This window comes from Tribolium castaneum, chromosome 3, assembly GCF_031307605.1.
Source record: "Tribolium castaneum strain GA2 chromosome 3, icTriCast1.1, whole genome shotgun sequence".
In the NCBI taxonomy this organism is placed as follows: Eukaryota; Metazoa; Arthropoda; class Insecta; order Coleoptera; family Tenebrionidae; genus Tribolium; species Tribolium castaneum.
The window spans coordinates 19,362,444-19,389,654 of record NC_087396.1 but is presented as its reverse complement, the minus strand read 5'-3'; the positions used below and the strand labels follow the sequence as shown (position 1 = coordinate 19,389,654).

At 34.4% G+C, this 27,211-nt stretch overlaps 5 protein-coding genes and 1 long non-coding RNA gene across 6 annotated transcripts; 3 read left to right on the top strand and 3 right to left on the bottom strand.

Annotated features, from left to right (window-relative positions):
- The first annotated feature begins 2,335 nt into the window (after positions 1 to 2,335).
- On the top strand, positions 2,336 to 12,316 carry LOC107398197 (uncharacterized). The gene is made up of 3 exons (XR_001575123.2): positions 2,336 to 2,508; positions 11,972 to 12,115; positions 12,169 to 12,316. It is a non-coding gene; the product is annotated as an uncharacterized LOC107398197 (long non-coding RNA).
- Positions 12,317 to 13,776: 1,460 nt separating this feature from the next.
- Positions 13,777 to 14,846, bottom strand: LOC103312835 (uncharacterized protein). The gene has a single exon (XM_064355619.1). It carries the CDS (start codon positions 14,844 to 14,846, stop codon positions 13,809 to 13,811), a length of 1,038 nt encoding a protein of 345 aa, XP_064211689.1. The 3' UTR covers positions 13,777 to 13,808.
- Positions 14,847 to 14,848: 2 nt separating this feature from the next.
- LOC660082 (uncharacterized protein) lies at positions 14,849 to 15,433 on the bottom strand. The gene is made up of 2 exons (XM_008194511.2): positions 15,178 to 15,433; positions 14,849 to 15,128 (listed from the first exon to the last, which is right to left on the bottom strand). The coding sequence occupies exons 1-2, from the start codon at positions 15,255 to 15,257 to the stop codon at positions 14,849 to 14,851; spliced, it is 360 nt and encodes a 119-aa protein (XP_008192733.2). The 5' UTR covers positions 15,258 to 15,433.
- Positions 15,434 to 16,131: 698 nt separating this feature from the next.
- LOC659954 (uncharacterized protein) lies at positions 16,132 to 19,912 on the top strand. The gene is made up of 8 exons (XM_008194501.3): positions 16,132 to 16,335; positions 16,519 to 16,604; positions 16,661 to 16,777; positions 16,949 to 17,238; positions 17,574 to 17,844; positions 18,676 to 18,968; positions 19,017 to 19,174; positions 19,299 to 19,912. Exons 1-8 carry the CDS (start codon positions 16,246 to 16,248, stop codon positions 19,431 to 19,433), a joined length of 1,440 nt encoding a protein of 479 aa, XP_008192723.2. The 5' UTR covers positions 16,132 to 16,245; the 3' UTR covers positions 19,434 to 19,912.
- A 100-nt stretch (positions 19,913 to 20,012) lies between these two features.
- Positions 20,013 to 22,374, top strand: LOC103312834 (uncharacterized). The gene is made up of 2 exons (XM_008194500.3): positions 20,013 to 20,170; positions 20,783 to 22,374. Exon 2 carries the CDS (start codon positions 20,790 to 20,792, stop codon positions 22,269 to 22,271), a length of 1,482 nt encoding a protein of 493 aa, XP_008192722.2. The 5' UTR covers positions 20,013 to 20,170; positions 20,783 to 20,789; the 3' UTR covers positions 22,272 to 22,374.
- A 419-nt stretch (positions 22,375 to 22,793) lies between these two features.
- LOC656994 (C-1-tetrahydrofolate synthase, cytoplasmic) lies at positions 22,794 to 27,103 on the bottom strand. The gene is made up of 8 exons (XM_961777.5): positions 26,956 to 27,103; positions 25,072 to 25,211; positions 24,853 to 25,026; positions 24,669 to 24,805; positions 24,285 to 24,617; positions 23,559 to 24,240; positions 23,068 to 23,506; positions 22,794 to 23,020 (listed from the first exon to the last, which is right to left on the bottom strand). Exons 2-8 carry the CDS (start codon positions 25,179 to 25,181, stop codon positions 22,931 to 22,933), a joined length of 1,965 nt encoding a protein of 654 aa, XP_966870.2. The 5' UTR covers positions 25,182 to 25,211; positions 26,956 to 27,103; the 3' UTR covers positions 22,794 to 22,930.
- Positions 27,104 to 27,211: the final 108 nt, after the last annotated feature.

The following is a 27,211-nucleotide window of genomic DNA, read 5'->3' as shown; positions in this document are numbered from 1 at the left end:
GCAAAGACTAAATTTTGATTAGGTAAATTTGTAAAGGAGTAAATAATGGTGGAAAAGGAAGAAGTAAATATATTTGATTTGTTGATATTGCATATTAAAGCTGTCATATACTAAAAAATTAAACTGAGAACTACGACAACTTAGTGTGTTTTAAAATTTTCAAACGAAAAATAGAACTACCTTTGTTCCAGAAGCAAAATTTTTTGAATGTATGATTAATTTTATTAAAACGAACTAAAAGAGTGTATCGGACTTTCAGACAGTATTTTCCTGCAAAAAGTTTTTATAATAATAATTCGTTATAAAAAATGCGCATTACGAACATTTTAAAATCAAAATTGAACCGCCACTAGAGACAGTTACAGAAACTCCATTACTATATATATATTTTTACAACTCTTTTATATGTAGCCTGCCATCTGGCCTGCAGTAGCGCAACTAAAAATTATAAAACTGCCCTCAGTTATTCGTTTTTTCTCCGCGTTTACATCTGTAGCGCCAGCTACCACAAGAGATTCAAAAACTCTTCAGAAGCCCGGAGGGGTAACCGTGGGCTGGTCTACAATAGCTCCGCCTCTAACATGGCCTCCTTTGATGATAATCGCAAGGGATTTCGCTACAGAAGAGGTAACTTTAGTAGCCTGTAGTCCCGGCATGCATTACCCAAGTCCGTTTCACACTACTCGCCTACTTGACGTTTTCCTGATCAACTCTGCCCAAATTATTAAAGCCACACTCACAACAACCTAATATATATTAATTCAAAAAACCACTCTTGTAGACTGAAAAATGAACAATAGTAATTATTTTTCTAAAAATGAGAAAGTGAAATTTAAAAAAAATAGAAAATTATTATTATGAATATCTCGGTAGAGGTAGATATACTTAGGTATAACCCAAAAGTAAAATTAAATAAACATCTTCTGTTTATTATATCTTGTTATTTTCAGAAATTTATGACAACTTATAAAAAAGTTTTTTTGGGTGATGTTTGTTAAAATCTGATCAGATATGCTTTAGTGTATCGATTTTTCTGTATATTTTTCGAATTACGGAGAAATTTGTTATCGCTTATATTCTTGATAATCTCAAATGAGAGTTAATTGTCGTAAAATATGATTAGTTTAAAAGCAAGGCAAGTCTGTCTCATCCTTTATCTATTAATAATTGTTGTTAGTTCGGTGTGATTCTGGCTGGGGCGAGTTTAATATTCACAAAGCGCCGCAATATAACGGCTAACAGCGGCAAACATAACTTCGCGGGCGATATTAACGTATATCAGCCTACTTGTTTGCTTATCTAGATCTATTATGAACGGTGGCGCCCCCAAGTTTAAGTTTACATATAGCTAACTGTGTAAAATAGTTATTTTGATGATATAACAAAAAACTTTTCATTTTTTCAAAAATTAATTACAAGCAATCAGTTTTGTTAAATACCTACAACAAACAAGGTGATTCACGTTAGGAGTCGCGCCTTACGAGAATAAAATGCAACACACTATACAATGCCTACATAAATTAAGTGAGAATGAAAAAAACTTTAATTTATGTTTGTATAGTAAAAACAAATTTGTTTTTTTTTTAATATAGTGTTCATTTACTTCGACAATTTTGTAGTTAAAATGTAATAAATCATTACACTTAAACAAATAAATAATGCAGTCGTAAGTAAAATATAGTATTCAATTCGTGTATAGTGAGTCATATTATTGCACTCATTTAATAACATACCATTTTTATTTTGTTTCCCAATTCATAGATTCAACGTAATATAACAAAACGAACATAAATAAAAATAAAAATAAAATATCAGAAAAATGTACCTAATAATAATAATAACAGATTTTCACAATTTTTTCTCTCAAATGGACACACTATACGAAAGGACAAAATAAAAACAAGTTCTTAAAAATTTCAAAAAAATTAAATAGCTCTTTGTAGGTATAAATTATTCAAAATATTTTTTTTTTATTTTCGTGTAAGTACCGTTAGATTTCTGTAATGTACGTAGGTATACAGTCCTAAAAATGATTGCTGTTGGTTAAGCATTGATACTTAATTTGGCAGAAATTACCAAACTCTGAAAAATTAATTGCCACCTACACAAATGATAGAGCATAAGCACTAAAAAGCGAAGAAAGCTTCATAAATTGAAATCAACTCTCCCGAGTCCACTTCAGTCCCATGTTATAATAAGCGCAAACAATGTGGAAACAACCAGTTTTTCAGGTGATGCTAACATTATTTCAACGCGAGACAAATCCGGCAGATGTGCTTTTGCTGGGAAGCTGCGAGCTTTATATTTTTTTGTTGCTGGACCAGTTACGAACTGACCACTGTCCACTGTGCTCACATAAACACATCATTATAATTAATGCAAAAAACCAGTCTCTGAAAAACCGTTAGAAAATTTCAAAGAAGGGATGCTGCACGACTGATGAAGCTTTTAGTCGAGTTTTAGTGCTTTAGTGAACAACTTTAGTGATTGTGAGCGGGGTAAAAAACGGTTTGTAGCGAAAATTCAATTTTTAAATTCGTTATACAGCTTTGAGAGCTTTGCTGTAGATGGCGACGGCGGACGTGGGGGGGTGCCACAATTGGCAGATTCCTAGAAAATTTCGTTTGAACAATTATAAACAAAAATATTTTTGCACTATTTACTCCAAGAAAGCATAAATTGTGATAAATATCGCAAACAATAAAAACAATGGTGTGAAATCATAGATACTGCAAGTTAAAAAATATAATCACTGTTAATTACAAAAATAACAAAAATATGTAATAATTAAATAAGTTAATAATTGAACAGACCGTTGTAAGTAAATAATTTGCTTTGGGTTATTTGGCCACAAGCACAGAAAATATTAGATTAAATTATTAAGAAAGACTAAAAATTTGCTTTATACAAACAATTATTACACATTCTTAATGTAAAAAATATTTTATTCAGTACTAAAATTTAAAAGTAGTAAGAATTTTTATAATAATCATCACTAATATTAACTACAGGTTTAGTTCAACCTCTGACATCTGGCGTGGAAAGCTAGGAAATTCACAGTCGGTGGTATAGCTCGCTACCGTAGAATTTATTTAAATAATTTCCTTAGTATGTACTCGTATCCTAAACATTACTTAAACACTCCTTAAAAACTTAATTTAAATTAAAACAAGCACGCTTGACTCCCAACTATGTGTATCAGCAAATTTCTTTTTTATTACTACGTTTAATTTAAAAAATGTGAATAATGTTTTAGGAAATTCTGAAAACTGTATTAAAAACTAATAGTTTAGCTGTAATTTTTATAAGGAAAAGATTTAGCACCTATTAAAAATCTTTTTAGATTAAAAGTAGGAACATAATCCAGTGGGTTTGACGAAATAAAATTTGAATCAACATTAAATCTGTACTTTAAATACTACACTTAATAGAAGACAATTTATTTTTTCCTTGAACAAAAATCGTTACAGAAAAAAACATACTATAATAAATAATAAGCCAGGCAAAATTTACAAAAAAATAAAATTATTGTAGTGTAGCTAAATAAATATCAATCAAATCATGAAAATTTTTAGAAAACTATACACGCCAACACCTATCCCAGTGTAAACAAAAATTGCCAACGCAAAAACTTCCCCAAAACATTTATAAAACACAACAGACCCCTTACATAAATCAAATAGCTACGTTATTTCCGCTTATAACGTCGAATATTCCGAATAAATCAAATTTTCTTAGTTCAAGGCGCCACGACGTCGACGAAATTCGACGCCAACAGACTCACGTCTCCATCTGCTAGCCAAGATTTCAATTTCATTGCGAAAAAGTATCACAAATTATGTTTCATAGCTCTAATAAATCTACTCACATTTTTTTGTTATATAAAATTTTAAATTTCAAAACAATGTCTTCTCCAATTTTAAACGACTCAAAGTGTGAAAATATAATAAAAGGCTTTATTAATTTTAAAACCGTTTAATTAAAACTTGTGCTTTATACAAGACTAGATCAATACAGAGAATTCTAGACGTGCAGGAAGATGGTCGCTCTCCCCAGTTTCATCTCGAGCATCTTATCTCACCCTCGCCTTATTGCGCCCCCGTGATTATGAAGGGCGTCGTTCATCTTACTGTTCATTTCTGCTGATTATCGTCTTCAAACAACCCCTTAAGCATATGATTCATCTGTTAATAACAGACACGAGGGTGGCCGTTAAAGTAATCTAAACGCTTCAAAGATTTAGTTTACTAACTATGGGATTATGAGCATTTGCTGGGGCCTCTTGCAGCGCATTCCTTTGTCCATATTGATAAATTTCTATCAAAAACAGCCGGTTTGGCCAAGACGTCAGCAAGCTGCGGTTGTCAAAACCTGCTGTTGACAAGTGCAATGAAGGGAAGTCGCCACCGACGTCGTCGTCGTCTGGAAAGTAAATTTAATTACATTTCAACACCAAGAAACGATCGAAGAGTTTTATTGCCGGCATTTCGCTAACAAATGGCCCAATCGAGGAGACATAAAACCGCGGAAAAAACATCACGGGACTAATAAAAGTCGGCGAAAATTTCGAAATCTTGTAAAATATGGCCACTTTGCTTGAGATCTGGCTGAACGCCAAGCGAAATTAGGCTGTAAGATGAGGGACACTAGGGCGCTATTGTAATTGTGTATTCTTTATGTGGGGTAATATTTCCGATACATAAACCCCTTTCTTTGGCAACGGCGTTGGTAAGGGGAAGGAACGACGGTTTGAGAGAGTCCTCACCCCATGCAAGTGTGGCCGATATGGTGGAAAAACTAACGAAATCGATCAAAATTCAGAAATTAATTCGGCTTCTCTGTTAGGAATTTTCTTGATTCGAAACTGGTTTTAGACTTTTGTGTTAGAAAAAGGTGCGTAACTGGTTTTATAAAGATTTATCTGCAAGCTTTTCGAAACAGCTGCTGTGTCATGTGTGGTAAGGTATAAAATGTATTTAATAATTATGTATTTTAAAAAAAAATAAAGAATATTTACGTACATATTCTATTCCAACAGAAAAATTACAATCTTGTACTAGGCATTGTCTCGTATTTATAACTACTACATATTTAAAGAATATAAGAATTAACATTTTCTGAATATTTTATAGCTAGGTGCTTAATCACCTAAATAAATAGTCTGTTTGATTCAGTGGATTTAACTTCCATCTGACAAATTAATACGTATTTTAATATAATAATCTACTTTTTAAGAAGATTACGATTTTTTTAAGTCACGTTGTAAAAACAACCTGAAAAAGCATGTAAGTATGAATTACGCTGTCTTATTAAGCTCATTATAAGCCAGAAAAGATACTCATTTATGTATTTCAAGAGAATTTTTGGAAACAAACCATGAAAAAAAATATTACAAGACATACTAAATGAAAAAATAGATACCAAAATATAAAAATGTAAAAACAAAAATGCAAATAGTAAGTATTTGTCTATTAACTAAAATTTTTTATCAATTTCAGATAACTTAATTTAGAACTCTTAAATCAAAAATTGAGCGAAGCCAAGAAATCACGAAAATAATTTTTTAATACGTTATTACTATTACACCCAAATTAAAGCAATTTGGTTCGTAAATAAATTAATTTATTTGAGTTTCTGATTTATTGTCTCTTGTTTAGTTTCGAAATGTTTTAAAAAAATGCCAATAGATTATATATTAGATAGTTTCCACTGATTATAATTATCTTAATTATTATAATTATTTACTGTACGTAAATGTCCCGTTTTTTTAATACAATAAATCGAAACCTCGCTGAATTACAAGCACATTGCTTTATTTTACCCAATTTTGAGGGATTTTTGTTTTTGTTGAGACATAATAAAAAACACAAAACTAACTAGAATTGAAATACGTTATTTTTTTATTAAGCTTCGTTATATGTCAGAAATTCACTTATTTTAAGAGATTCTTGCTTTGAATCAAAGAGATTACGTTAAATAAAAATTAAAAAAAGAAAATATAACAAAAACATAAAGCATAAAAAAATATGAAAATATCAAAACAAAATTTAATGATAAAAAGTATTAATTATTTATTTGGGTACATGTTTGTTTATTATCTACTTCAATGATTTCAGCCAATTTTAAGTGACGTAGCTTGTAAAAAAATATTTTTTAACGTAATAAATGTTTTCAAAAGAAAAAATTACCCACAAATTATTAGAGAAGTTGAACAGACCTGGTTTAGATAATAATCTTTCGTTAATACTTATACTTTTCACAACAATCAATAAGTGTAATTACAATTTCTAAAAATTCCGCAACAAAAGCAGATGATATTTTTTACTTCATTTCAACTTTAGACCCTTTTGACAGTATTTTTTATTATAAGATATTATTTATTTTACTAGATAATATTTTTTCTTTAAAAAAAAGAAAATCTTTGTAATACATTTGACTAAAAAAATTCAATAATTTTGTCGTTTTCTTTTTGGGTTTGGAACTGGATTCTGTATTTATTTCTATATAATACTGATTAAAAAATAAACGAAAATTTTAAATAAAATCTACACCCGACAAATTCGCAGTATTTTCTGTTCCTAAAAGGCACTTCATTCAATTTTAACATGTTAGAAAAAGTTCAAAAAAATTAAAATTAAAAAAATCGACGTCAAGCTTTCAATTCCATGATAAAATTTCAAATTCAAATAAAATATTAGCTTCTAAAACAAACAGTAACTACTGAGTAAAATTACAGAGTTACACATTATCTGTGACATTACAAAATATTTGGGAATTTACAATTCTAAAAACTATTTTTAAGGCGCTTCTCTGTCTATTCTCCTTCTGTCTAATATTCTAAACGTTATACCATCATGAAAAAGAAATATATGATGTGGCATTCGGGTATATCTCCAAAATTCTGTTTCTCAAATGAAATCTAGAAAATACGTCTTTGTTGCACATTTCGGCAAATTTTATTATACTTTCCTCGTTTATCTTAAGCTCACTTTTATGTAAACCATATTAAAAAAAAAGGTATTATGACTTGTTACATAAATACCTAGCTATTTTGAAACGATATTGGTATGTAACACGTTGTTTCGTAAACAGCTTAATAGGAACTTTTATAAATAATAAGTAGGTATTGCCATTACCCTCAAGACTATACGAAGAGATTCGTCTTACGTATAGCGTCATGTTGCTGATTGTAATATAAAACCAAGACCCAGAAAGGGTTTATATAATACGAATAATAGATGTACCTACGAGTCACTTCAAATAACGTCTCTCAGTCCACCTATTTTTACATTCAATTCCGTGTAAAATGTTTCGGTTTTAGTAAACACGCAAAATAAAGATGTTTTGTTAGTTTCATAAATCACGTCCGTTAATCAAGACAAATATCGGCTTTCAGCAACCAAAATGTAATTTAGAAGATTAATATTTCAGATTCTCGAATTCATCTTAGAAGTGCAGGGAGTTGGCACAAACAGCCGCAGTTCTCCCGCATCACCCCTAAAAAACCCAAACAAGAAGCCTCCTTCCCCATCCCACTTCCTTTGTAAGCGGCGCCCCAAAACCGAGCAATAGAGGGTTGCTAACATCATCGATAGCAATTTCGGAGTCCGCATTGGATAAAAATGTTTGCTCGTAACATGGCGGACCCTTAACCGAAACTTGGCAACTATCTGTAATTATAAGAGGGCCCCTTCTGAATGTTATGAATATTGAGACGACCACAAGCTATAATTAACATAAGATCTGAATTCCGCTTCGACGGTCGAATTACAAACTGCCGACATACTTTGCGAAGTATCGATTGGCTGTTAGGCTTTGTCTTGGACTGTCATCCCGGTCTGTTTTGAGAAAAATCAACGCCCGATATGTTTTATCGGTTAAAGTTTAAACTAATTCAGTGTTTGTGTGTGCATGTGGTAGTAGGTATAATAAAGCGAGAAAGCCCGAAGCTCTCTATACTTTAGTCTTACTGACTTGCAACTTCCCAACTCTGTAAGCTCGAGTAAGCTTCTCGTTTAGTTCCTAATTTGTACATAAAGCAAGTAAAGCTTCTACCGCAGGGTTCTTACCTACAACTTTGAATCCGTCTTAGACCGCAGCGCTGTTTTTGTTAGCAGTTGATTGGAGTTAATCGACGCGTTTCGGGAAACTATTCCACCAAACGCAGAATTTAAATGCTTCGATTTGCCGTCTTTTAAAATTGCATTTTATATTATATTATATAAAAGATGGCGTAGTAAGTAGCTATTTGGAGTGCTTAGAAACTAAAGAAAATTTCAAAAAAAACTAGCACACTTTTATGTCCGCAAATCCTTGTGGTTTTGTGTATTTCTATCTAAACTATATTTGCTATAAATTATGACAATATTAATACTTTCTCTCAGAAGATATTTTGTTAGTAGTTTACAATGTGTGTTAAGAGCTTTTATCTTTATAGAAATTGTACTTTTTTTATAGAAATATAAAAATTAAAAAGACGTATTTTTTCCTTTTTTTAAATAACAAAAACTTATTTAATTTTTGAGAAAAAATAAAAATACACATACAATAAAGCAATTTTTTCAACCACAAGTTCAAGTAAAATTATCTAAAAGAAATAATAAAAAAATTAAGAGCCTGCATAGTAGTTAAAACAAAACACTCGCTGTCGTTTAGGTTCCAGAAAAAAATGTTTCAGTAAATTGTCTAGATAAATCCATATTTAAAATTTTATTTATACTAATTTTAGGCAAGCAATTTAGCTGTTAATGTGATAACGAAAAAATTACAGTGAGACCTTTTACATCCATAGAACATAAGTTTCATCTTATTTCCATTCAACTTTATACACATAAAAAATTAAATATATATTTTTTGTAAATTGTTTCAGCAAATTCAGCATCAGGCTAAAAGTCCTGATGTAAGCCATAACTTAAAGAAAACTTGTCTTGTAAAAAAATTTTTTCAAGGATCACAAATATTCGGTTGAAGAATACGACAAAAAATGTAGGATACTTTCAGCAACAGCAATTTAGTTATAAAAAACAATATTATGCTTGATTAAGACGCAACAGTAAAGGATTATAAAAAAAGATTAAATTAAATCTTTTTGATAAACCGAAAAGAAAAATTAGATCAAAAATAATATTTTCCCTAAATTTTTATCACGTTGATTATGATTAATGAGACAGAAAGTTAATTATTTTCAGAATAAATTGCATTGCATTTCGTTCTTTTTTGTCAATGATTATTCTTCCACAAAAAAATTGTAATCAGTAGAGCAAATTGAGACAGAGACTCAATAAAAATAAAATTGCCAAATATTTTTGTTTTGTTTAAATTACTTGAATTTAATTGGGTGGAGCCAGCCCGAAAGCCTATCTGAGACATACCCATTCAATGCGCTCAACCAATAAAAAGGCAAAGATAATGTATAAACAAAAAATTTCAAAGCGATTGTATTGGTCGATCATCGCAGACTGAGTTCAAGATGGTTTCGAAGACTAGACTGTTAATATTTCACGCAATAAAAGTATTTTGTTTTAGTTTACATTCATTTTTTGTCTAAATAGAAGAAACGAGTGATTTGTTTTTTCTGTTATAAACACGCATTTGCGATAAAAAGCCAATTTTATTTGTTTTGGAGCCTGAAATTCATTTATTTTGTCAGATCTTGTCAAAAACGACAATCACAAGATTAAAATAAAACTGTTCACTTAATCTCGTTAATAATAAGCTGGAAAATAACAATTTGGTCGAAACGAGTGTTTTTTTACACGTTTGTGAGTTCCTTACTTAAATAAAGCGAGCTGAAAAATCACTTAACTCAAATATAACATTTTTCAGTTTAAACGTCACATTATCACGTTTATAACACAGAAGTAATACTTAATTTCACAATAATTTTCACTTATCAGAATAGACAATATCTAATAAGAATTTGTCTTTTGCTTTTACGACAAATTTTTTTGGCCTTAGAAATGTTAATTTTGGGTGAAAAAATCTTGACATAATTTCAGCAAGTTCGACAATTTATTTTTTTTTGTTTTAATTCTGTCTGTTTCAAAATATTTTTCCACAAATAACTAGGTTTATAATAAAAGCAAATTTTTTACGCGTACCTAATATTCCAATTTTAATTTACGATAAAGTATTTTCTTGTAGTTCTTCAAGGGTTTCAAAAACTAAGTATATTAGCAATTTTTGTATAAAAGCATTTACACCACTAAATTTTGCTAACCACTTTGATCGGCTGTGTCTTGTAAACTCTCCCAAGTTCGAATTTTTAAAGGTTTATTCTCGCAACTCTGATTAAAATTTTTGAAAAATCAATTGACGCTTTAGTATCTAGTTTCGAGCTTGAGACTCTGAATAAGTTGTCGATTCTACTTTTCGAAAATGAAGAGATTATTGAATAAAACAGAATGCAAGGTGTTTAGCTAAAGCGGTTGGTTATAAAATGGAAAAAGTGTAATCCACTCAGCAAATCCTCAGTTTAATTAAATTATTTGGATGACGGTAGCGGGTAGTTAGGCAGAGAGTGTCGATATCGGCCCCCAGTGAGGGTATCCTCATCCTCGCGACTGAAGGCGAGGCGTCCATGCCGTGGCTGGGCAAGCAAGCAAGCACAGCAATAAAACTTTGCATCATCTCGATGGGGTAACGAGAGGAAATAGTCGGTTGAGTCTGGGGCGACGGGCGAGAAGAGAGACGGCATGCCACGTGATTATGACTGGAGTTAATCCAAGTTGAAATCTCTTGCAAACCGATTCAAACAGTCATGTCGAGGACGGCCATGAATAAATTAAGGCCGTAACTGGTGGGGTGCCCCTCGAGTCTTGCGGATTACTGGGGTCCTTGCCGGATCCTTGGGGAACACTTCCCGACTGCGTCTTACAACCCGTCCGCTATCTGCCGGTAATTGCCTGCCGGCCTCTCAAATATACATAAAACTAACTGCTTCAGGACGCTTTGTGAACTTGCAAGGACAAAGATATCCCTGATGGTATCGCGAATGGACGACTATTATTGTGGTAGCGCTGCGCTGATTATTGAGGACTGTTAAGCGGGCGCATTCATGCTTCTTGACGATGGACATTAAAACACTTCCTCGGCATAAACCACCTTTGATTTGAGAAGCCGAGGATTATTTTAACAGCCTTTCAAGGAAACGCGAATCGCTGCCACAATAAACTTTATTGCTTCAAACATTAACTAATTTATTTAAAATAATACTGAAATTCCGTCTTGTACAAAAATACGCTCTAGAACAAGTTTTTACTTTTTGTCCCCTTTTAGTTCTGCTGAATACAAATTTGAAATTTCTAATTTGTTCACCTTAGAATTTTTGTAAACATTTTTGGATAAATAATAACTATGTGCTAAGCTGAAATAAGGTTCAATTTATTGAAATTTTTGTTGCTTCCTTTAAACGTGTTTTTTTGGTAGAAAGCATCTTTTTCAGCTTCTCTGGAAAGTTACACTGACGTAATTATTATTATTGAATAAGCTCTTAATGTTGTTGGGTATCTACTTCAAGCAAATTACTTAGTATGAAGTCGTAGCCGTAGCTAATTATTTTGTCTTTAAACTATTATTAGGAGATAGGAACCACGCTAAAATGGATGAAGTACTTAATTTAGTGACAGCTTTTCTTTCAGAAACATTTTAAATTTCTCAATATATCTCTGCATGAATTGTGGACAATTTTGACATTAAATCAATATCTTTTTATTAAAAAGTAGATACGTGTACGTCAAACGTTCGATAATTCAACTTTCGAATGATTGTGAATTCCGTAGCACGAATTAACTAATATTTATTATGTATTTAATTAATAAAATAATCAAAAAGTTAACTTATACAATAATTTCCGTTTGAAAAAAAAGATGAAACTAGAAAAAAGTAAATAAATATCGCAAATTAAATGAAATAATATCGTATGCATTGACGAAAATCGCACTTTTATGCAATTAACAGATTTCATTTTCAGAATCCTAGCCCGCTTCTCGTTGACGTGAGACAAATCACCGCCGGTTAACCGGAATAAGTAAGTTTGTAACTCCCGGAGCAAAGAGATTTTATCTCAAACTCATCCAAGTAAGTTGCAAGGTTTCCTTTAAACTGGTGAACATAAGTGAGTGAGTTGAACAATAATTGATAGGAGTAGCTGATATGGATAGTTTTCAGGTCGCCAAAACTTGAGCTTAGAACTTGAGGTCGGGCCCGATAACTTGTTCAGTTTCAGGCGTTTTAGGGATGAAGCCGATCATGCGGTAATGCTATGTTATCATAATAAATTTGTAACTTTGTTGCTGTACTTGAACAACTTATTAAATAAATTATCCGTAACAAAATGGTTTTATTTCTCGATACTTTTAATAAATTTCAATCGATGTCGGACAACTTCCGTGCCCGTTCAGTCCCTAACTGAGCATATCTATTTATTGCATAATTAACTTAGGACTGATTCAATTACGATGCAAAGATGTCCTGAAGGGTCTGGTCTGTCTTTTATGTGTCCAAACTTCCATAACTCTGGGTTGAAATTAGATGAAGACGCAGCCAGAGGCTGGTGGTTTGCAACTTGCTCTCAGACCATACACTGTGTCTGATGGTCCGTCAGGAACGGCAAATGAAAAGCAAATCTACGCCAGGATGGTTTCCTTAGATGCGTCCAAGTCTACTCCTTAACTGATTTAAACTAAGCAGCAAACTCTCAATGGCAAGGACCCACAACTTCCAAAAACTGAATTACGCGGTTTGAAGACACATTAGGTACAAACAACCATTCAAATAAATCATTAGTCAAAATTTTATTTCAAGTTTAGTAAATTTACACAATCAATATTTACCTTAAATGTATTACGTTTTTTTTCATTTACATATTATACGTGCGAAAAAAGTTGAAATTAGAAAAACTCAATGTGTATAAATTATACACTTATTGATTCGACAGTTTCATAAAAAAATATCGTTTTCCCATGAAAGTACGTTATTTCCTCCCCAAGAAGAAAAGTATTCTCCTCCCTCATTTCCCACCCTCGCTCTCGGAAAGAAATAATAGTTTGTTATTCTGTCAGTGTTAACTATAACCACTATATTTTTTCGTATAAACTCTTCGCTTGAGGCAATCGTCTTTAATATTGTACAACTGAATCCCTTTCTGTCCACATATTTCTATCGGTATTTGTTGACGATATTTTTTGTACACGAATATTAATTTTTATATGCCATTTAACTGGTTTATGAAATTTTATTGAAACATTTACGGAAGTTTGAAAAAAATCGTTTCAGGTTGCAATGAAATGAGCCAGAAAGTAAATCTGAAGACATAAAATGATTAGTAAGTTAAGTAATTATGTGATATAAATTTTTACTCGTCTTTATCATAAATAAACAAAAGTTTTGTTGAAGTATTTTTTATTTTTAAGCAATAGCTCATAAAATTACGTCATTTAGCGACCAGAATGATTAAAAATACCGTTTTAAATTCTGTATCTACGAAAAACTTGTTTTTATTCCGAAATTTTGCTAAACCGTGCTGTAAAATTATTAAATTAAGTCAGAGTAGAGCTAGACACCATAATCGAATAAATACCGATTAATCAATTATTTTTTAATGTTCTTATTACTCAAAATGGAAATTACTCAGTCCAGTAAAGAAAGTAACTATTTGTTTTTTACTTATGTTACTCTCATGTTATTTTTGTTTCTTTTACTTGATACTTTTATTTAATAAATAAATATGAGGATTTTAGGAGGAATGGTTATTAAAAAAACACTTTTTACTTCATATTTTTATTACATAAACCAAAACAACTAATAATTTATTTAACCCTGATTGCTGCTCGCAACTTCGCCGAACGACTCCTTGGGTTATTTTCCACTTCCTCGTACTTCGGGACCAAAACATGCTTAGTTAAACTGAGCCAATTAGACTCCATCACTTCTTTAACAATCTGCCCATCAACATCAAACGAGTGACTGCTATATTTCAAAGGAAGCGGATTTGGAGTGTTTGCAATTAAATTCCCCAACAAATGTCTTTTCACAATCGTATCCTCCAACGAATGAAACGTAAGAGTCACAACCCTGCCCCCCAATTTCAAGTACTTGTGCGCGATTATTAAGCCGTAATTAATTTCATTCAGTTCATTGTTAACAAAAATCCTCAAAGCCTGGAAGGTTTTAGTAGCGTTATGTGACGGCCTTTGTAATTTATCCAGTCTTATCTCCCCACTAAAAACCGAATCAACCAAATCCGCCAAGTCTTCCGTCGTGGACAAAGTCTTGAACAAATAGCGCGCTTCAATTACAGCCCTCGCGATTTTTCGCGCCTTTTTTTCCTCCCCATACACTTTGATTATCTTGTAGAGATCCTCCTCAGTTGCTTTAGCCAACACATCAGCTGCGGTGGGGTCCTCCGGAAACCGCCCACTGTCCATCCTCATGTCAAGGGGGCCGTTGTGAGACACCGAAAACCCCCGACTAGGGGTATCGAACTGCATTGACGAGCAGCCAAAATCAAACAAAATAGCGTCTATCGAATTCTGCCTGATTTTATTCAGGCTCAGTAATTCAGGAACTTCGGAAAAGCGGCCCAACAAGGGCGTAACTCGATTTGGAAATTCCTCAGCTAGTTTTTGCGCGTAACCAAACGCCACAGGGTCTCTGTCTAAGGCAAGCAATTTCACGTTGGGGGCCTGCTCTAAGATGCGTCTGCTGTGCCCCCCGGCCCCGAAAGTCATGTCCAGGATCGTTTGGTTGCCCTCAGGCTTCAAGAAATGCAAAACTTCCTGAACCATCACGGGGACGTGGGGCGCGGAACTACAGAATTTTCTAACAAGTGACAGTGGCTGGAACATGGTTACTTGTCTCTGGATTTAAATGAGAATATTTTCTTGTAAAAGGGCCGATCCTCCTCTTGTAATTCTTTAAGAAATTCGTTTGAAAGGGCTAATTTACACTGCTCAGCGGTCAGGCCTGTGGCAGACGACGAGAGAAGTCGAGGGTATTTGTTATTATAGTCGTTGTTGACTAGGCGTTGTAGTGAGATGTACTGACTGTCCCAGTACTTCTGGTTGGCCTCAAATTTGTTTTCTTTGTACGCTTTGGTGATCTTGGTTCGGAGAAACTCGCCCAAATCTCTGTGAATTACCAGTCTAGAGTGATAAAATTGAGTGTTTTATAACAAACCTGCCGACTTTACCCTCCTCAACAGGCCACTTTTCAAGCAATTGTAAAATTCTCTTGTAGCTGGCAGTCGCTCCTGCCATTTTTTAGGTTAAAAAAAGAGGTTATGTCGGGTTACGTAACCACATAAGCGCTAAATTACGTAAGGCCGAAGCAAAAACTATTTAAAATATTGCCTAACTATACTCAAACGGATTATTTTCAATATATAATTATAAAAAAATTAAAATGAGATTATTTTGATTTGAAATAGATAAATTATTTAAGTTTAGGTATTTTAAGGTTTGTAAAGCACGCTGCTTCGAGTGTATACCAAAACCGAAATGGATTTTTGGTAAAATTTTGGTAGTTTGGTATAAATGACAAAGGATATTGTAGAGAGAAAATAAAATCAAAAGCATTCACATTATTTTTTGTATATTTACAAAATAAAGCCAACGCTTTTATCTTTAACTTAGTAAAAATTTACAAAAGCCAATAAAGTATACCATGAAAGGATAAGAAAGAAACAAGAAACTTTTCTTCAGCGTTATACACATGATTTTTTTGATAGTTTTTTAAGAAAATACTATTTTTCATCTTCCAAAGGAGAAAAATAAGATATTTGGGGAGTGAAATAAGTATTTGAAGGTATATCATGGAAGGAAAGACATATTGTATATTTTTTCTAGAAGACGAATTAATCATCCAAGAGAGAGGAGACAGCAAAGAAGACTTTCCTTAAGTGCTATACCTATGATTTTTTTGACGGCTTTATCAGAAAATATCGTTTTCCACCTTCTAACTATTTCATAAAAGTCCTTCCTTCTTGTCCGCGTTATGGAGTTTGACTGTACAAGTGTACAGTAAACTTCCACAATGTATTTACGACAGCAGCGCCTCTATTCCTCTATTAAACACTTTCGCAACCACGTCTGCTTTCTTGGTGGCGTCGGTATATCAGAAGAAAGAGCCTCGAAATTTGACATTTGAGTGATCTTTTTAAATCAAAAGATCTCCAAGTTGTGGCAGCACATGAAAAGGGGCTGCTGTCCGAAAATTTGCAAAAATTTCACATCATAATTTAGTAGAATGGCGGGTATGCTTACGATAACGTCTAGAAATGTACCACGAACAGTTTTAAGAACCTTAAACAGTTATTTAGAAAAATGTGTGACAGAGGTAAGTGGCCATAAAGTGATTAGGTGGGTCAAAAATAGCCAATGTTCCACACTTTTATTCAACTCCATCAATTATTGTGTTATGTAACCTGTTCCATGACCGAATAGTGGTTGGTTTTATTAATTTTTGCCCGAAATGTGCGTCTCGTGTGTTATGTAATGTAACTTTCGGGGGGTGTTTCAGGTACCTTCCAAGCACAGAGCGTACCATCAGGGGTTAAAGGCGATAAGAAAAGCGGCCGTGCAGCCTAGTCACTCAGTATTTGCAAGGTTTTTCATTTTCTAGGCTAGTCTTAATACTGGGGAAATTAACACATGAATTGCAGGCCCCAGTCTATTTGTTGTAAACAAGTGAGGTATTTCCGGTCTTCTGCCGCCCTTTTTGAGGAGAAAATCGTAACTGTACCCCCATTCGCAGACTCAGTCTCCGAAGGTGATGTAAGGTCAGTGCATAAAACTTACTTTCACTCAAGTTCTAATTGTCTTAAGTAATGATTAATTTGACTGTGTCGCAACGTTCAGCTGATAAGAATTAGCAAAATTGTTTATATCCTAAGATAACACGCTCAATTATATAAAACACAAGTCAAAGTTTACGCATTTTTCCATCAAAGGTGGGAAAAGAAAAAAGGCGACCAAGTGGCTGAAGATGAGGTCGTTTTGGAGATCGAAACGGACAAAACCTCGGTTCCGGTACCTGCCCCAGCCAATGGTATTATCGAGGAAATGTATGTTGAAGATGGTGCCACTGTGAAAGCTGGCCAAAACCTCTTCAAATTGAAACTTACTGGGGATGCTCCGGTTAAAAAAGCCCCAGCTGAGAAGGCTGCCGAGCCAGCGGCCGCTCCACCGCCACCAAGCCCCGCTGCCGCCGCCACGCCGCCGCCGCCACCACCAAAGCCCGGTAATTGCCCCACAATTAAAAAAAAAGAAATAATTGTGCAAAGTTTATTTAAAAGAACTGGAGTTACTAAGAGTTCATCTACCACAGAAATGTTATCAGATTTTGTTTCGAGCAACTTCTTTTTAATTTTTAAGTTATTTTCATATTTTTTTAGCAACCGTATTTATTTGTTGCTTTTCTCTTTCTTATTTTATTATTAATTAATTATTAAAAATATTTGTAAGCTCTAATGCTTTACTTAAAAGTTTACGTTCAATGTGTTAACCACACTTTAATTTTGTGAATTTTGAACAAGTTTCTTTGGCAAATTTTTAAAAATGTATTATTTTTAATAGCGGCTCCAGCGGCAGGGGGGCCGCCACCGCCGGCGCCCCCGCGGCCAGCAGCGCCCCTCAGCTCGATACCAGTGGCTGCCATAAGACATGCCCAGGCCATTGAAGCTGCCACTGTTAAAGTGCCCCCACAAGACCCCACCAAAGAAATTTCAGGAACACGAACTGAACAAAGAGTTAAGATGAACAGGATGCGTTTGAAGATTGCAGAGAGGTTGAAACAAGCCCAGAATGTTAATGCCATGTTAACCACTTTCAACGAGATTGATATGTCGTACGTATATTTTTTTGATTTGATAAATTGATTGAGGATATGCACACACGTGAAATTTGTTGAACAAAAAAAATTATCAGTGTTTGGCTATGTAACAAAGGTCGAAAGTTGATACGGAACTGAGATATTTTACTAGTAACTGACTGGTATAACTAGACAGGATGCGTGGAATTTGCCTAAAATATCAATTATTGAATAATGAGTAATGATAAAACAATAATGCAATTAGTTACTTCTACGATTTGATTATTTATGTACCATAAAGTTCCACTGGCATGATTAAATAAATTAACAAAAAAAATTAAGACAAAAAAATGCATAATATTTGCTAATATTTATTAGAAAATTATGATTAAGCACGCTTGTACCTCATCGTACATAATCAACATAATAATTTTTTTTTACTAAAGAAGTAAAATTTTTCTAATAATAGTCACAGAAATTATTGTAGCTAAATTTTAATTGTACTTACTAGTATTTTTATGTAACGTTTTTCTTTTGAAATAAATGAGTTTCTGACTCAAAACTACTAAGGAAAAAAGTTGTAGAAAATTATTTTTTTTCAAAAAAGTGTGTCAACCGGTAAAAATGAAACGAATACGTCGTTCAAGCGGCTTTGAACGTCTTTGGGGGATTGAGGTATGGTCTGGCTGATTTTTTGTAGGAAATTTAATTGTCACAACTATCTGGTTTCGCTCAAAACACAGCTAAATTAACCACAAATAACGTAATTATTTTTTTAGCTTTGTAGTACAAAAATACAAATGGTCAACGAATTTTCCGCGAAAAAATCTTTAAGGATGCGGAGAAAAACTTATTTATTTATTGCAGATACATCATGGAGTTCCGAAAGGCCAACCAGGACGCTTTCCAGAAGAAATACGGCCTGAAGCTGGGCTTCATGTCGGCATTTGTCAAGGCCTCGGCTTACGCCCTCCAAGACCAGCCCGTTGTGAACGCCGTCATCGATGGCCAGGAAATCATCTACAGAGACTACGTCGACATCTCCGTAGCCGTGGCTACACCCAAGGGTCTGGTCGTTCCTGTCGTCAGGAATGTTGAAAGAATGAGTTACGCGGACATCGAATTGGCCATCAACGCCCTTGGCGAAAAGGCGCGGAAAGGTGATAGTTCGCGCTAAAGTCGGAGCTTTTTCTGAACTTTTCTTACAGGAAGTTTGGCCGTGGAAGACATGGATGGAGGAACTTTCACGATCAGTAACGGTGGCGTGTTCGGTTCGCTCCTGGGAACCCCCATTATCAACCCACCGCAGTCGGCTATTCTTGGAATGCACGGGATTTTCGAAAGACCTGTGGCCGTTAAAGGACAAGTAAGTTATTAAAACCGAGCAGTTGAGCCTGTTTGGGGTTTAATATTTAATTTAATGTTTTGAAGCTGCAGTTTCAATTCCTGGAGATGGAATTTTTATTATTAAGACTTTGTGATTGTTTCAGGTTGTGATTCGCCCCATGATGTACATAGCCCTAACGTACGATCACAGACTTATCGACGGACGTGAAGCAGTTTTCTTCCTCCGAAAAATCAAACAAGCAGTGGAAGATCCGCGAGTTATGTTAGCCGGTCTCTAAGAGATATTAGGAAAGTGTACAGTACCTACCGAAACCAATTCTCACAATCACGCAAATGTTTTCTCTTTGTAAAGTTTGAAAATAACGCATTTTCTGCTTTTTAGGGTGATGGTAACGTTTTCTTTAACTTTACAAATGGGAAGCATGTAAAAGTGCACGCTTTTTCATCCTTTGTCGAATTTCATAACAGTTTTTTTCTGCTATACAGATTCATTGTAGGTAATGAATTTATTGTATAAGTTTTATTAAAGTATTGACGTATGTATTGTGGTGCCCTTTATTTTGTTATTTCTTTGTTGGTCATTAATAAAAACGTTAAACAAATTTTGTTCCTGTTGAAGAAAAGTACAATTCGGTATTAACGATAGCGGAATGTAATAATCGATTATTTATAAAACATGTCTAAATATACATTGTGAGAAATATACTGTGGTGGTCTTTGTTATTTATTTATTGTTCAATATAAATTTGAAAAAGTATATCCTTGTTATTTCAAATTAAGCGCCGGCGCCGGTGCATTTAAACTGGGATTCCTGGCTTCCGTTCCGAAGTAAATCGTCTACGTTCGGGAACTATCAGAATCGCTATTCGTCAGTCCTTGAGAAAATATTGTGAATTTGCTTCGAAGTCAAAACATTCTTTATTCTTTTTTCAACACTTGTCAAGTTCTTGTTCTTTGTGTAATTGAACAGAGTTAATACGAGGAAGAATAAATCAACCCAACAATAGGCCAATAGGTAAGTAAAAACGTTTTATCACACTCAACAATGTGACGTGGAGTGATTCCCCTAAAAATACTTACGTTTTGAAACAATCAATAATGGCATAAATCTTTTTATTGTTCGTTGCCGCGTACCTTCTCTACAATTTTTTTTTATAACAACAAAGGCATCCAGTTGTATTTTTTTTCTAAATACTGAAAAATGCAATTATTTCTGTGATATTGTTTTTATCTTCGTCCTACCTACGCAACACAAAGAGATTGCTGTTTCAGCTTCGGAGAAATTAGAGACTGTGTTTAGACTACCATGTTCTTATTTATTTAAAAACGTGATTATTTTGCATTGCCTTCATCTAAGAAATACCAAAATATTGGAACGACCTTTGAGTTAGTTACGTTTAAAACAACTTGTTCAAGAATATTTTTTACTAAATGATGACCCATAGCCCATAGCAAATTTCGGTTGGAGGACTATACTAGCTACCTGTAACTACTTCACTTATTTTTTAATTCGATTTCGAGAAATTATAGATGCAGCAAATTCATAGTAAAAAATCTGTAATATTGTAAATATCGAATTTTTTTTATAAACTACCTGGCCTGACCTTTGTTTTTTATTTTTTCACAGTGCGAAAATGCAGAATAATAAATTTACCAGTAAGATGCTATCGCAAAAAGTATTCATCTGTGCACTTTGCAAAAATTTACTCGAAACCCCTGTAATGATAGTCGAAGGTATTGGAAACATGTGCAACACTTGCTTCACAAATGCAGATAACGCAGAAGGGTGGACTTCTATCCCCAACACAAACCTAGACCTTGTCTTAAAAGAACTCGAGTTTCCTTGCACGTTTAAATCGAACGGATGTGAATACACGGATCTTTATGAAAATCTGCACATCCATAAGAACGTATGCATGTATCGCCCGATTAACTGTTTATTTCCACAATCAGATTGCAACTGGAATGGAAAAGTAATAGAGTTACTAAAACACTTTAAAGACCAACACCCGCAACATGTTTTGAAAAATCCATTCAACAAATTTTCCTTCCAACTCGAGATGACAAAGTCTCCAATAAACGTGATAAAAGTGTTGTTGAACAGTCACGAGAAAATATTCATCTTCAAAATGTGGGAATCTGTAGATGAAAAAGTTTTGTTCAATGCAGTTCAAGAGATTAAATTTTGCGGCCAAGGAAAACACGTGGACGTGAAGTTTGCTGGACAAAACATCCAACACAAAGTATCAGTGGCTCGAGACCCTTTTCCCACCGTTGACGGTGCCAAAAAAATATGTTCTGCAATTTTAGATGAAGTCGCAGATTCAAGTAACACTATTACAGTGACAGTGAAGACAGAGACTGGTCAAGTCCAAAATATAACCGAGGCGGTATTAAAACAACTCGAGTGCTCCGTGTGCAAGGAGCTAATGCGCCCCCCTATTGTCCAGTGCCAGTCAGGCCACAGTTTTTGCAGCCCCTGTAAAGAGAAGGTGGACCAGTGCCCAACATGTCGCACAAAATGGAGTAATGTGAGGAACTACTCTCTTGAAGGGATCACCCCATCTCTCCAATATCCGTGCGTCTACAGCCACGTAGGATGCGAGGAGACTTTCCTTGGTAATGAAATTGTCCATCACGAACTTGTGTGCAAATTCAAATTGTACACCTGCCCAATCGCCGATTGCAAATTTACCGACAATTACTCACTATGCGCAAACCACTTCAGACTCAACCACAGGGAATTCTTGGTTGAAGGAACTGTTTTTCAAGACACTTTTACCCTAATCTTAAATGGACACGAAACCCGGGAAGACAAATACATCTTTGAACATGAAAATATCTACAAGTTTACTTTTCAACGTTTATCCAGTAGCTACAACTGGTGCGTTCGCATTATGAATGATTTTAGCAAAAATCGTAAGTATTACTACAATGTTACGATCACAGATGCCCAAGTGCGGCAAAGACAAATTTCTAAATCAGTTCTTTGCTTGGATAAAAAAAGCGATGATGTTGGCATCACTTTTACATCCAATGAACTTTCTATCTATAAACGAACAAACAATGATCAAATTAACTATTGTTGCGAGATCATAGAAGGTGACGAAGTTTAATTAAATCTTTTCGTATTCAAAGAATTTAAGTTTTACAACTTTGTGTCCTTTTTTGTCGCAAATTTTGTTTCTTTTGTTACTAATCTATCATTTTTATAGTAACGTTCATTTTAGTGTCACGTTTATTTTTTTTCCAATTTAATACTTTGTTATTTATAACATTTATTCTATTTTATATTGTTAATATTTTATAAAAACCGAGAAGTGTTTTTATAATACCTACTTATGTTTATTTGTTTTTGTCTTATTTTTACGTTATTTACATGTAGCCAATAAACATTTTTATTAAACTTTTGTTTTTATTTTTGTTTTGTTTTTGTTATTACCAGTTTGACTTGCAATTCATATTTAAAAAAGGTCTTTCACTACCTACCGTAGGTGTTTATGTTATTCTCTAGTAAATTTCAATTTTGAATGGTTACAACAAAAATCAGATATTAACATTATAACTACAGTGATCAAATTAATTATTGTTGCGAGATTTTTAGAATATGAGGCATAAAAGTTTTCATACTCAAGTAATTTGCCTTGTAATACTTTATTTTGCTTAGGATTAGTTCTTACATTATGTTTTCAATTCACTTTTTTGTTCCTTTGTTACAAATTATTTAAATAAACACAAAATACTTTTTTTGAGATAAACACCTCTAATAAATGATTCAAAAAAGTCCTTCAATTTCACCACTTTCCGTATTTATATCGATATCGTAAATCGCAGGCCGCGTTGGCAAACCTGGCATTGTCGAAATCTGCAAGCCAAAATAATAAAAAACAACCAACACAATTAATAACTTGCCTCTCCTACAATCGGCACCACAAAACCAGCCCCCGCTGACAAGCTCACATCGTTTATCTTCAGATCAAAACCCGTGGGCGCCCCTTTAATACTCGGATCTCCCGTAAGGGACGCAGCAGTTTTGGCCATACAGATGGGCAAATTGCCGTAGCCTTTCTCCTCATACATTTTCATTTTTTGCGTCACTTCCGGGGTGTATAGCACGTTTTTGGCACCGTACATTTCCCTCGAAATAATTTGGATTTTCTCGTCCAAGGACGCGTCCAAATTGTATAGAAATTTAAAATTGTTCTCTTCCTCACAAGCATCCATGACCAGCTCCGCCAAATCTGCGGCCCCAGCGCCGCCTTCCGCCCAGTGGGTGCTCACAGCAGCCCCGAAAGCCCCATTTCGCAGAGCCTCGTCTTTAACCAACCGGATCTCAGCTTCAGTATCAGTTCTACAAATAAAAAAATCAGGGATGAGTTAGTTATGTTAGTTGTTGTTATTACTCAAACGAATTGATGCAAACCACGACAGGAAGCCCAAACTTGTTGCCATTGCTTATGTGTTTAGTCAGGTTGGGGAGGCCCCTTTTTACCAGTTCGAGGTTCTCTCTTGTGTATTCGGGCTTGAGGGGGGCTCCGGGGGTCACAGCAGGGCCCCCACCGTGCATTTTGAGCGCCCGTATCGTGGTGACTAGGACCACACAGTCGGGGATGTCTCCCGAGGTGCGACACTTGATGTTCAGTAGTTTTTCCATTCCGATGTCGGAACCAAACCCTCCTTCAGTGAGGACATAACCGTCCTCTCCTGCTAGTTTCAGGGCTAATTTATCGGCCAAAATTGACGAACAGCCATGGGCTATGTTGGCAAAAGGCCCCGCGTGCACTAAAACAGGGGAACCTTCCAGCGTTTGCATTAGATTGGGTTGGATGGCGTCTTTTAAAAGCACCATAAGGGCACCCGTTACTCCCAAATCATCGGCCGTCACGGGATTACCCTCCCTGTTGAAAGCAACGACCATGGACGCTATTCGTCTTTTAAAATCCTGCAAATTCCTGGCTAGAGCCAGGATTGCCATAAGTTCGCTCGCGACTGTGATTTTGAAACTTGTCTCTCGGCTTATCCCTTTTTCGGTGGAAGACTGGCCAATGGTAATTTTTCGGAGGTACCTGTCATTGGTATCCAAAACTACAAACAAAAATAAAACGCGAAAATCGTCTCCAAAAATGTACCTCGGGTCCAAATAACTCGCTCCGGATCTATGTCCAGTTTCGCAAATCTAGCTCTTTCCTCGTCAGTTAATGCGTTCGGATCGGTCTTATTTATGCCAAGTCTGTGGAGTCTCCGTAACTGAATGTCGGAAAATCGCCGCGTTCCTTTAATTGTGGGAACCAGGCGGTCGTACAAAACCGAATCTTTTTGCGTAGCTTCGTGAAACATCCTTGCATCTAACTGGGCTGCTAGCAAATTGTTTGCAGCCGTGAGGGCGTGAAAATCCCCCGTTAAATGTAAGTTAAATTCCTCCATTGGGATAACTTGGGCATAACCACCACCGGCCGCACCTCCTGTTTATAATGAGATAATAATACGTTGCAAAACTCTGATTTTGAGGGAACCTTTTATGCCGAAAGTTGGTCCTTGTGACGGCTGACGCAAAGTAGCAAAGGCGTTTACTCCCTTGTAGACATTGAGAGCTTGAGCTAAACCAACCAAAGTTGTGCTTTTACCCTCTCCTAGGGGTGTGGGAGTTATGCTAAATTATTGACTAAGTTAAGGGAGTCTTAATTAGTTAAAATTTACCCCACAACAATCACATATTTTGCGTTTTTTTCGCCCTGTAATCTGTCCAGCACCGATAGCGAAATTTTTGCTTTCGTTGTTCCATACGGTGAAACTTCGTTCGGTTGCAGTCCTATTTCGCTAGCCAGTTCTAGGATGTTTTTGGGCTGTTGGGACCGCGCAATGCGGATGTCGCTGCAGAAAGTTACTTAATCCAAAATAATTTTGGAAAATTTGTACCTTGGTACTGGTCTTTCTAGTCGCAAGGGAAGCGGTGTTAAGTTCCATTTTGTGTTCACCACGCGTTCGGCAGCTTTTTTAAGACTGAGAGCAGCTTTTTGCATCAACATTTTGCGAGGTTTTAGAAGAATAAGCAATAGCTAAAATTTTATTAATTTACTGGTACCCCGCGCATTGTCAAAAATTTTTGTTTTTTTCTGATTAATATAAGTTTTTTAGTTTCACAATCTAATCTTTGGCGATCTGATCCATTTTTTTTTAACTAATACACTCCAAAAATTTTTCGATTGCAATCAGCCAGACGTTTGATAGCAATCTAATCAGTGCTAGAAAAAAGTCAACTTTAAAAGTTGAATACTAGACACGTCTAGTTTTTTTCGATCGAGTTTGGATGTAGAATTTTATTTTAAAAGGGGTAGATTTATTACATAGTTTTTCAAACCACATAAAACAAAGTGCAATAGCATGCAAAGAGGGTGGATATCTGTATCTCAAAAATTAATAATCACACAGAGAAACCTAGGCCATTACTCCTAAATAGGTACTTTTTTCTCTATGCTCGTAAATTTTTTCAGCTTTTTCTATAATTCCTTCTAACTAATAATAATAATAATAATTCGTACAGCAATTGATCTCTTCCGAGATATCGGCACCGTCGTATCGAGCATGTTAACTTTGTTAGTTAACAAAATCATCAAGTTTATAATAACAATGCTCTAATAAATATGATTTTAACTTAGATTTAAATTGTGTCAGCGAATTTAGCAAACGAATGTCCTGCGGCAAATTTCTGAAAATCTGAACAGACTTATAATAAACACCATTTTTAAAAAAAGAGGAGTTATGTTCTGGAATTCGGATGTCTTTACAGAACCTTGTAACTTTATTGAAACTTACATCATATTTGTCTTTATTTTTTTCAAAGAGATGCTCATTCTCTTTCACAAATACTGCGAGACTGTAGATATACATTGATGTTAGAGATAGAATTCCAAGTGATTTAAAAAAGGGCTTACAACTCTCATGTGGTTTTTTGAAAAGCATGCATCGTATGATTCTTTTTTGCAACACAAAGGCTTCTTTTGAACTGGTAGAAGAGCCCCAAAATATTAATCCATACGAGAGAGTAGAGTGTACATACGCAAAATAAAACATTTTTAAAGTATCTATACTTACACTAGTGCGCAAGTTACGAATAATGTATGAATATTTGGCTAGTTTGCGACATACATAATTACTATGTGCGTTAAATTTTAAAGCTTTATCGATGTATAAGCCTAAAAACTTTACTTCATCGACCAACGGAACAGATTTTGTACCAAGCTTAATAATAATAATATTAATTGATATTAGGACAGTTAATGTCTAAAACACACTTTCTTACGATTTTGTTAAATTTTATCATATTATTTTTTAAATATACTTATTAATACATGGAATAGTGCAAAAACTTCGGCACAAACGAGTGAGATATTCAGTTTTAAAGATTGAGATTGAGTGTTTGAGTCTTTTATACATTGTAATTTATGAAAAATAGGGAAGTTTATTTACGTATTTAACTATAACAAACCCTTTTTGTTGTTTTGTGCTGCAAATATGTAATAAACTTGCTAGTTCAAAAAATGGATAACTTGTTAGTTGTGTAGCTCTTATTTAATTGTAATCAAATTCTAATTCGCGATTAATTTGGTCTTTATCATGTACGTTACTTTTGAAAGCCCCGTTTCGACTCGACCTCCGGTTTAGACAAAAACACACACTTAACAACAATTATTACTGCTTCAACTTTCAACATGAATAGCCTGATTTTATTTAAAAAATTGATTACGTACCTATTGTTCAAAAATTATAAACATAAATTAGCTAAACAAACAAATAACTTACGTTCTTATAACGCTAGTTGTATTGCTCACACTTCGCTTCACTGGACGTAATCTCCACAACAGATTTCAAAATATTCTGAACCCCATTTTGGGTTATCTATTGGTTGACGAAAGTTTATATAGCTTTTTAGCAACCACTATCGATGTCACAATCGTGAAATTATAATAATCAGGTACCAAGAAATCAAATAATTTCTAAACCTGATTACATTCATCGGCGAAAATTGCACATGATTTTCAAGATAGGATCACATCTG

Excerpts from the sequence above, each read along its gene's own strand:
- LOC103312835 (XM_064355619.1), bottom strand. The coding sequence starts at position 14,846 with ATGTTCCAGCCACTGTCACTTGTTAGAAAATTCTGTAGTTCCGCGCCC.
- LOC660082 (XM_008194511.2), bottom strand. The coding sequence starts at position 15,257 with ATGGCAGGAGCGACTGCCAGCTACAAGAGAATTTTACAATTGCTTGAA. Across the intron at positions 15,129-15,177 it reads GAGGAGGGTAAAGTCGGCAG|AGATTTGGGCGAGTTTCTCC; the intron begins GTTTGTTATAAA and ends GGTAATTCACAG.
- LOC659954 (XM_008194501.3), top strand. The coding sequence starts at position 16,246 with ATGGCGGGTATGCTTACGATAACGTCTAGAAATGTACCACGAACAGTT. Across the intron at positions 16,605-16,660 it reads AGTCACTCAGTATTTGCAAG|GCCCCAGTCTATTTGTTGTA; the intron begins GTTTTTCATTTT and ends CATGAATTGCAG. Across the intron at positions 19,175-19,298 it reads CTGTGGCCGTTAAAGGACAA|GTTGTGATTCGCCCCATGAT; the intron begins GTAAGTTATTAA and ends TGATTGTTTCAG.
- LOC103312834 (XM_008194500.3), top strand. The coding sequence starts at position 20,790 with ATGCAGAATAATAAATTTACCAGTAAGATGCTATCGCAAAAAGTATTC.
- LOC656994 (XM_961777.5), bottom strand. The coding sequence starts at position 25,181 with ATGTTGATGCAAAAAGCTGCTCTCAGTCTTAAAAAAGCTGCCGAACGC. Across the intron at positions 24,806-24,852 it reads AAATATGTGATTGTTGTGGG|CATAACTCCCACACCCCTAG; the intron begins GTAAATTTTAAC and ends TCAATAATTTAG. Across the intron at positions 24,241-24,284 it reads GCGAGTTATTTGGACCCGAG|TTTTGGATACCAATGACAGG; the intron begins GTACATTTTTGG and ends TTTTGTTTGTAG.